This window comes from Echinops telfairi, unplaced genomic scaffold, assembly GCF_000313985.2.
Source record: "Echinops telfairi isolate 266 unplaced genomic scaffold, ASM31398v2 ScPeMD7_4225;HRSCAF=4972, whole genome shotgun sequence".
Taxonomy (NCBI): domain Eukaryota; kingdom Metazoa; phylum Chordata; class Mammalia; order Afrosoricida; family Tenrecidae; genus Echinops; species Echinops telfairi.
Genome location: NW_022108124.1, coordinates 3,923,286 through 3,933,790, shown reverse-complemented (window position 1 = coordinate 3,933,790; position 10,505 = coordinate 3,923,286). Strand labels below are relative to the sequence as shown.

General features: G+C 42.6%; 1 protein-coding gene across 7 annotated transcripts in view; it reads right to left on the bottom strand.

The window, feature by feature from the left end:
• PEX5L (peroxisomal biogenesis factor 5 like) overlaps window positions 1-10,505 on the bottom strand; it is a 290,701-nt gene that overhangs the window by 69,203 nt on the left and 210,993 nt on the right. For all 7 annotated transcript variants that reach the window (XM_045295107.1, XM_045295110.1, XM_045295111.1 and 4 more), the window contains one exon: window positions 9,031-9,126. In XM_045295107.1, the coding sequence (XP_045151042.1) occupies window positions 9,031-9,126 (96 nt within the window). The remainder of the gene's footprint in view (window positions 1-9,030; window positions 9,127-10,505) is intronic.

The following is a 10,505-nucleotide window of genomic DNA, read 5'->3' as shown; positions in this document are numbered from 1 at the left end:
CCCCGTGACTGTCTTCCCTCTCCTCTGCAGATGCAGGTGCAGCACCATTCTCTCTGGGGATCTGGCTTCCTGGGAGGCAGTTTCTGGCCTCCTGGCAGCGCTCCCAGGCGACCCTTCTCCAAGCCACGCTTTGGTGTACTTTCCCGGGAACTCCAGGGAGCTGATGAAGCATTAAGGCTATGGGGAAATCCAGGAGGACGTGTGGAGGAAGCTCCTCTCCCCTTCTCTCAGGACATATGCATTCTAGCTGGCTCTTTGTCCTAAAATGACAGTATTTTGAGCAGGGACAAATTGACCGTGATTTTCAGTGCAATGTATGTAACGTACGGAGGCAAAACAGTCTCATCCCTCCCAAGGCCTGGTTGGACCTCACAGTGCAACTTGAGTTTTGTCCATAACCAGGTTCCAGGCCCTTTACTACCCGCCAGGAACATGCATATACTTTCAGTTTTCTTTTTCTCCATAAAGGAGATTGCATTTCAGCTTAAAAAAAAATAGTTGAATCGCAGTCTGTCAGGCATCACTTAACACGAAGAAAAACAGCCCCATGAGAAAAATACACAGCTTGCTCAGTGCTACTTCTTGGCTAGATTGGAAGGCATTAGCGGCATTCTTCTAACTGTGCCTCATTGACTGATCCTGAGACCAGGCCAAGCCCAGAGGACATTCGAGTCACGGCAACTGCATATCAGTCTGCCACACCGAGAACAATCTGCTGACATCAGCTGCCAGCATGTGGGGCTACATCGTAAGGGAGGCTTATGTGAGACTTTATATGCAACAATAAAATCAGCTGTCCTCAAATCGACTCCTACTAGACCTCTGCATGTCTCTCCAGTCTCTGTTGGCTGGGTTTTTGGACTTTAGATCTTTCTTCCAAGGGGCCTCAGAGTTCACCTGAACCTGTAACCTTTCCATCAGCAGCCACTGCCCTGAACCCACTGTACCACCTAGGGCCTCCATATGTAACAATAGACAATTGGAATGAAGTATTACCTATTTTAAGTGGTCCACAATCATCTGTCTGGCCACTCAACAAGTACTTAATGTATCTTCAATGTCTATTAATTGCTTATAAAATGCCACACAACAAGATGGGGGAGAGGGGAGTACCAAGGGCTCAAATAGAAAGTAAATGTTTAGAAAATGATGATGGCAACATAGGTACAACTATGCTTGTACCATTTCATACAATTGGTGTATGGAATGCTATAAGAGCTGTAAGAGCCCCCAATAAAATGATTATTTTAAAAAAAGCCATAAGTATAGGTAATCTCTTTAAATCTCTGTTTATCTCCCACACAGTGGGGGTAATATTCTGATGCTGTTCAAGGAGTTCCCGGGAGGAAGCAATGTGCCATTTGGTATATGACTCCTGAAGTCGTGCTTAGCACATGGCGTCCAGTGGATTCGAACTCCAAACCATCGTGTCGGACACAGCAGAACTGCCCCCTAGGGTTTCCAAGGCTGTAATTTTTTTTTTTAACATTTTATTAGGGGCTCATACAACTGTTATCCCAATCCATACACACATCAGTTGTGTAAAGCGCATTTGTATATCGTTTCTCAAAACATTTTCTCTCCATTTAAACCCCCGACATTAGGTCCTCATTTTTCCCCTCCCTCCCCGCTCCCCCCTCCCGCATGAGCCCTTGATAGTTTATAAATGGGTATTTTGTCATATCTTGCCCTGTCCGACGTCTCCCTTCATCCACTTTTCGGTTGTCTGTCCCCCAGGGAGGAGGTCACACACAGTTCCATGTAATCGGTTCCAAGGCTGTAATTTTTATGGACGACGCTTGATGTCTTTCTCCCACGGCGAGGCTGCTGGGCTCCTACACTGACCTGGGGGCTAGCAGCCTAGCACTTCACAATTGCACTGTCAGACCCCTTGGGGCATCGAGTTATCAGTCTGACCATTGAGATGATTTCAACTCAGCAACCCCGTGGCCCAGAGTGGGTGCTCCATGGGGGTGTTCAGGCAAGTGGACTCACTGATCTTGAAGCAACGGGTGGTTCAAACCCCCACCGCGCTCAGTTAGCAGAGACCTGCTTCATCACTGCATCACCAGGGCACTACAGCATGTTCACACAGTACACACAGTCAGTGCTTGAGGTAGTTAGTTTATTGTGCCAAGCTGGCTGATAAACACATGTGGGGTTAATCGAAGGGCCGAGTGATAAATGGCTTGGTGAGCCTCGCCTTTCTAGTTCGTTGGTCTCTTGCTTTTTCAGACCAGATGGTCAGACCAGGGTGCAGCTGCCTTAGCCAGTTCCCTGCTTCAGCTGGCAAGGCTCACTTCTTTCAAGACATCCCTGAAGAGAAGCCACATGGACCTACCCCGATGCAGCCCTGGGTGCTGGAGCAGCCACATGGAGACCCCTGCCAGTGCTGAGATGCTTATACATTCACTGATTTGGCTTTCCTCCTGCAGTCGGCATCGTTGCATGTGTTTTGGGAGATGGAGGAGGACTTTGTGGATTGGTGTCGGACATATGGGCTAATATTGGACTTGTGGGTTCGGGCAGCACTGGGTTGGGATGTTTACTTGATGTGCACTTACCCTTTATATAAAACTCTCTCTTATACATGAGTTTCTGTGGATTTGTTTCTCTAAAGTACCAGACTAATACAGTGCTGGTGATGATGCTTTCATGGTATGAAACTGGCATCACATTGCACATTTTCCTGTATATTAACCATTTCTGTTTTACACGTTTCAAATGAACCTGTCTGTCACTAGAGTCTCCATGTCCATTTATTTTTACGTTTCCTCCCTCTTAAAGCCAATTAGACCAATGTTTAGGCCTGAGGGCTCAGGAAGCCTGAGAGTTTTTATTTTAAATTTAATTTTTTGTTTTTTTTTCACGTGAAAGCCTTCATTTTTGGTCTCCCATCTCTCCCTTCTTTCCATATGCAAACAATTATGAAAGTAAACTTATCTTTTTTATATATAAATCATTTTATTAGGGGCTCTTACAGCTCTTATAACAATCCATACTTCAATTGTCTCAAGCATATTTTTACATATGTTGCCATCATCATTTTCAAAACAATTTGCTTCTACTTGAGCCCTTGGTATCAGCTCTTCTTTTTCCCCTCCCTCCCTTCCCCTACCTTCTCTCCCACCCTCCTGAACCCTTGATAAATTATAAATTATCATTATTTCCATATCTTACATCATCTGCTGTCTCCCTTCACCCACGCTTCTGTTGTTTGTCGCCCTCAGTGGGGGTGGGGAGGGGTATATGTCGATCATTGCATTTGGTTCCCCCTTTCCCCCCCTTCTCCCTGCACCTTCCCCCTACCCTCATTGCATTGCTGAAAGTAAACTTATCTTAACCATTTTTCTACAAAGTTATTTTTTCATGGTGAGCTGACATTTTACTTAGAAAGATATATTTTTGTAAAATCTCTGCTGACGAACACTTAGGGCCCATCCAAATTTGTGTTAGTCTAAAAACTTCTGCAGATAGAGTGTAGCACACGTCTACAATTGTTTCTCTGAAATAAATCTATAGCGTGGCTGTGTCAAGGGGTATGTGCATCTCTAAGATTTCTTTATGAAGATGTTGTCTTAAACTGTGAATTTAGATAACACACAGCCTAAGCATCGTGTCTAGAGCTCAATAGTCCTCAGCGGTTGCAACATTGTCGATCGGATTGACCATCCGCTTTGCAGAGATACTTCCCAGCTTCCACCGGCCACTCCTTTCCTCCTCCTCAGCCACACGGACCTTCTCCACACACTCTTCCTACAGACCACCTCCTCAGCACCATCTGCCCTCACTCCTCAAAGAAGCATCTTGATTCAACATGACAACTTAACAAGGTTAATTCCAGTTTCCTGATTTCACAGGAATTCTGTATTTCCCACTTGTCTTAGTTTATTAGCAGTGCGGGGTCAGTTACCACGAGTGAGTCTAGAGAACCTTTGTCTTATTTCCTCATAGAAGGCCAAATTCTGGCTGTAGGAGGGCTCTCTCTCTGAATGGAGATCTCTTTCAGTTTCTGTAGCCCAGGCGTGCCCTGACGCACCCCTGCCACTGGTGCTTGCTTCTCTGTGCCTGGTCTGCCCTTGTAATGCTTCAAAAGCGAGTGGGTTTAAAACACACCCTACGTTGACACAGCTTTAATACCATAACAAAGAAAACCTTACTTCTCAATGGGGTTACACCAGCAGTTAGGATTCCAGTGTTTGTTTGTTTGTTTGTTTGTTTGGGGGGATACAATTTGATTTCAAACAACACCGTGTCTTTCTCTTGAAATCATAACTCATAGCATTTTAGTAGATTAGAAACCCAAGCCCCTTGTTCACAGATGAGGGAAATCCAGGGGAAGGAATTAGGGATCTGCTCCAAAATGATCTCCTGATCCGCCCTACTGTCACTATAAGTGTATTAAAAGTTGGTCCAGTCCTTCTCCATCTCCAGTATTTAGGCAGCTTTTTTGGGGGGAGGGGGAGGGGTGAATACATCACGCCAGCATTGACCACTTTCTAAGCTTGTGTAGCTGAAAAGAACCAGAGAGGTATAGAAACTCAAGACGTCAGTGAGATGTACATTGTCTTCACGCTGTTAGTGACAATGCTAGGAGGACAGCACAGGTCTCTGAATGCCCATGAGGCAAGCTGAAGCCAGGCGAATACAGGCTTGTTGAGGTGAGGTGAGGTGAGGTGGGGGTCCTATGGAGAAGGGAAGAAACGCCTTCCATTTTGCTCTAGTGAGGTCAGAGTCAAGAGCAAGCTAGACCAGAAGCGGCATGCAAGCCATGTCCACAGACAAATGGTGAGAACTATCCAAACACCAAACGGGTTTTCTGGAGCAGAAGGCCTTTAATGGAAAATGTTCACGTAAACATGGATTGATCATTTGTCAAGCGTGTTTTGAAAGGAAAAAATAAAGTTTTGTGTGAGGCTGGGATAGACAACTTTGAAATGGTTTTGTGACTAGATGGGTGGTATTAGGTGCTGTGGGGTTGGTTCTGACCCATAGCGACCCAGAATGGAACACTGCCGGGTCCTGTGCCATCCTCATCATTGTTCCTGTCTCTGAGCCCATGGTTGCAGCCATGGGATCAATCCATCTTGTTAGGGCCTTCCTCTTTTTGACTGCCCCTCTACTTTACTCAGCATGATGTCCGTCTCTCCTGACAGCATGTCCAAAGTATGGGAGATGAAGTCTTGTCACCCTCCCTTCTAAGGAGGATGTGCTTTTTTAGTGAACAGGCATTATTTCTCAGGCTGATAATGTTACTTTGTAATTGATTCCGCCTTTTGCAGGGCTTTGAACCACTTCAGTCTCATTTTATCTCCTTGTGAGAATTTGCATTTCTAGCACACTTTGCTGAAATATAGACTGGGATTCAGTATAAACTGGAGTGGAAATGCAGAGGCTCAGCAGGGGGTTGAACTGAAATGATTTCCGTTTGAAGCCCTAGTCTTTTATGTGTGAATCAATTAACTTTTTCATTGTGAATGGGTCAGGTAGATTCTAATATCTTTTCTTACCCAGGATTCTCTAGTTCGAAATTATCTTTTTCATGCTGTCTAATGCCGTGTGCTACACATAGCAGGAGTTCAAATAACAAACAGATTAACTTGTGGGTCTACATCTGAGATGGATTGAGGGACAGGTTTAATGCATTTGAACAGTTGATTTTGGTCTTAACGAAACATATGTGTGGATCACATACAACAGGAGATGAGCAAGTCAGGGTGCAGTGTAACAACGATGAAACATACAACTTTCCTCTACTTCCTAAATGCTTCCCACCCACCCACCCCGCCCCCACACTATCATGATCCCAATTCTACCTTACAAATCCAGCTAGACCAGAGGATGTACACTGGTCCAGATAGGAACTGGAAACACAGGGAATCCAGGACAGATAAACCCCTCAGCACCAATAATGAGAGTAGCGATACCAGGAGGGCAAGGGGAAGATGGAGGAGAAAGGGGGAACTGATGACAAGGATCTACATATAACCTCCTCACTGGGGGATGGACAACAGAAAAGTGGGTGAAGGAAGACACTGGACAGTGTAAGACATGAAATAATAATAATTTATAAATGATCAAGGGTTCATGAGGAGGGGGTGGCGGGGAAGGAGAGGGAAAATGAGGAGCCAATACCAAGGGCTCAAGTAGAAAGCAAATGTTTTGAGAATGACGAGGGAAACACATGTAGAAATGTGCTTGACAAATTGGATGTATGTATGAATTGTGATAAGAGTTGTGCGAGCTCCCAATAAAATGATTTAAAAAAATGAAAAAGATGTCAACTCTTAAAGAATAAATTTCGGTGGATTATTTTGTGGTGAGATAAGAGAGTTCTCTTTTTTGGTTTTTGATTGATGACTGGAAATTATGGCTAGAATTATTTCCCAGAATAGAAAGAAGCCTTTTAATATTAAATTGCCAAGTGATTATATTACATTTCAAGTACAGAGTTACTAAAAGACCGCCCATGGTATAATCATTTCATGCAAATTCTAGTGGTAAAACAATCACACAAACTAACCATATTCCAAGAATATTTCCACTTTTCAAGATTTCGTATCTGACATAGAAATGGAGGTCTGAACAAGTTCCCACTTTGTTTCAATAAGAAGTTCCACTCTCAAATAATAATATTGCAAGTTTGATGAGAATTTTAGACAGCATCTGTGATGCACTTCTGTGATTCCAGGCAGGAAGGAAATGGATCAACAAATCAAATCAAAACAAAACAAAACACAGCAAAAGCTGGGTTCCCTATTTCCTTCCTTTCTTTTCATTTTCTTTCCTTTCTTCCTTCCTCATGTCAGCCCCAAACCAAATCCTCTGCTATTGAAGCAATAGCATACAGCTTCATCTTTCTCCCAGGGAGCAGCTGGTGGCTAACCTTGTGGTTAACAGCTCAGTACTTACCCCACAGTGCTACTTGGGCTTCTTCTTTACTCAGAAGACTAAGTATAGAAACCATTGTCTATGGCCCTGCTTGATGCTCACCCCTATGAAGAGATCACGAAAGATATGGGTGCTATGCATAGTGTGGTGAAGAAACTAGATGGTGAGCAGCTATTAAAAAGAATAGGATATGGGGTCTTCTTGTCTTCAAACAAGCAGCCATCTCTAGCAGGCAACAACTAAATCTACATGGAAGAAGCACACCAGCCTGTGTGATCCAAGGATTGTAAATTATAAATTCCAAAGCTGATGGAGGGAATGGTACCAGAACTTAGATTGTGAACGCCTGTTTTGCAGAAGTCTATGGATGACAGTGGAAACCCCAAATTCATTTGCAGGTCCACACATGGGTTAAGTGAATACCATCTGATCATAGGTCAGAGATGTGAATAGCCTTATTCTTGGACAGAGAGCATGGCAAAATTGATTATGGCAGATATAGTTATGTTAAATGTAATATCTTATCATTTGACCTCCTTTTTGACCCATTCTAAAGTTGTTTGAGTTTTTTAAAAACGTGGTGAGTAAATACAGGTGGATTAAGTCTCTGGTGAATATTCTCTGACCACAGACCAGGGGTGTGAATAGCCTTGCTATCATGCAGACTGCATTGGAAGGTAGATTATTGCAGATGTAGTTAGGCTGAAATTTAACACCTTATCGTTTGACCTCCCTTTTGACTCATTTTAAGCTTGTTCTCATTTTGAATATTTTCTGCTTTCTTTTTGATTGAGGTTTTCCCTCTTGTACTTTTTTATTGTTGTTAATTTTTACTTTGTTATTTCTGTTAGTTTTTTAAAAATGTTTTTCTGAGTATGAAATGCAGGATAGGTAAATCTATAGAGACAATAACAGGATTAATGGTTCCGTGGGGGTATGGCAGGGGAGGTTAGGGGGGAATTGGAGCTATTAACAGTGAGTACAAGAAGGAAGAAAGTATTTTAAAATTGATTGTGGTGATGAGCGTCCAGTTCTTCTTAAGAGGATTGAACTATTGAATTGTATAATTGATGAATAATATGGAAATAAAACTGTTAAAAGTAATAATAATAAGAGAAATCAATGTCCAAATCAGTAATGAACCGGCCACTGTTGACCCACATTAACCATCACCTCCTGTAATCAGAGACCAGAAGAACTAGATGGTGCTTGGCTACCAGCACTGACTACTTTGACCAAGACCACAATAGAAAGTCCTGGTTAGAATGGGTGAAAAAGATTACTAGTTCAGAAGAGACCAGAGGAACTCCAGAGCCGACCTTTTAAATTGAGACTGAAGTCAGGCGCAGAGGCCACCTTTCACTCAAGCAATAGACAGGACTATCAAGCAAACAGGAACATCCGAAAGAATGTGCTCATTAGAATAACCAACTCTACGAGATCCAAAGGGCAGCATTTGCCCAAAATCAAAGCCGAAAATCCAGGAAGGGACAGGGAAACTCAGGGAGAAAATGGGGAAAATGCTGACACACTTCGCGGATTGCAACCAATGTCAGTAGTCATTGGTGCATGAACTATTGACTGGAAGAATAATTTGCTCTGTAAGCTTCCACTTACAGCACAATACAATGTTAAATCCAAAACTAAATTCCTAACACGCTAAGTAATCTTTATAATAAAAATTATAATTTTAGGTATACTGGGTTATCAATGGACTAGAATAGCCCTTTCCCCACTCGGGGATATTTATCATATTGTAGGACAGCAAGCTCTACATCTCAGATATTACTAGATCCTAGAGAGAGAAAATGTCAGGTGTCAATCTTAACCTGAGCCAGGCATTGCAAATACATGGTTTAGGTATGTCCAGGGCTCAGAGTCGCCGTTCTTTCTAACCCAGTACTTCCAACCCTCACAGTTAAGCTGTAAAATAATTGGCACAGAGGTCACATCTATTAGGTATTCCTGGTAGAAAACCAAAGGTTCTCTGATTACAAGTCGCATCCTAAAAATCGTCATCATGGTCATTTTGTGTGTTGATAAACCAAGACTCATTTCGCATGTATCCTGCTGCTGATGGATTTTTGAGCTCTATTCTCAGAAACTTGAGACAGCAAAAAACAATTTAAAAGACATTACCTCTACTGCTGCTTTTGCCCTTTCAAATTCCTCTTCCAAGGAGTGGTTTCTGGAAAGTAAGGAACTTCCCCAGCGCTGTTCTTTGGTCAGTCGAGCCTGAAATCAACCAAACACGGGATGTTATAATATTGGAATAACATGATACAAAAGTGTAAGTACTTTTTCTTTCCCCACTCACTTCCCTAGAGATCAAGAAGCCCTGGGCCGCAATTTTGGAACACTCCCCAAACACAATGTTGCTCCAGTTGTGCTGTTGTGTCAGTGTGTGTATTCACACACCCATAACCCTTCTAACAAAGAGTGTGAGTCCTGATTCTGCTTAAATACCAATATTCGGGCCACACATCCCAAAGATTCTGTTTTACATTATTCTTGGTTCCGGGCAGCAATATTGTAGTAAGCATCTGCGATGATTCTAATATGCAACTTGACCAGAAAATACATATTAGACCTCAAAAAACCCCAAGTAAATCAGCAAACCCCAAAGCAAAACCTTCAGTGCCAATTCTGACTCAGATATTTTAGCATACGTTTTTTTGACATGGCCCAAACCCAAGGCAAGCCAGACTGGTTTCCATGGAGTTGATGGCAACTCCTGGAGGTGCCATGTGTGTAAGAGTGAAATCTTTCCATAGTCTTTTCAATGGCTGGTTTTTCTAAAGTAGGTTGGCAGGCCTTACTCCTGAGGCATCTCTGGGGACCAGCACCCCCAAACTTTCAGTGAGTCAAGTAGCTGAACATGCTAGGTGTCTGCATCACGTGCACACCACCCAGGGACTTGTTATGATCACCTGCCTCAGGTAAAACTAAAAGCTACAGAGATGGAGGTTTGGCTTGGGGGCCTTCCTATCCACTCAGCAACATCATGTGGAACCAGTTTTCCTTTGCCTTCCCTATATTAGCCCGTACTTGCCCGTGTACCCCTTCCTAGGATACTGGTATTTGTTAAATAATGAGACACTTAAATAAATTCATGTATGATGTCACCAACCGACAGAAACAAAATAACTTTAAAAAAAATTTCTCTACCTTGGATTAACCGTAAACAAAAATCAAAGTTTTTTGTCTGAAACTTAGAAAACCATATTACATTTTGGGGTCCAAGATAAATTCAGAATACCCTCAAATGGAGCTAAGCTTTATTCAAACGGTATTTTGTTCATTAGGCTGGAGAGCTAAGCGTTAATAGGTTGCTGTAAATCCTAAGGAAGTTATGAGAGGCATCCTTTGCAAACAATACTATATACCTTTTTGTAGATTTAGAAACAGCATAAATGAATCCAAAGTTTAGATTGTGATGGAATAGTTTTGTTTTGAAATTATAAGGCCCCTCTTAGAGAATTGAAAAAGATATAAGGACATTGTAGGTATAAAGAGCTCTGGTAACCAAGTGGATTACTATTGAGCTGTTAACCAGAAGGTCTGTGGTTTGAACTCAACAGCCACTCCACAGGAGAAAGATGAGGTTGTCTCCT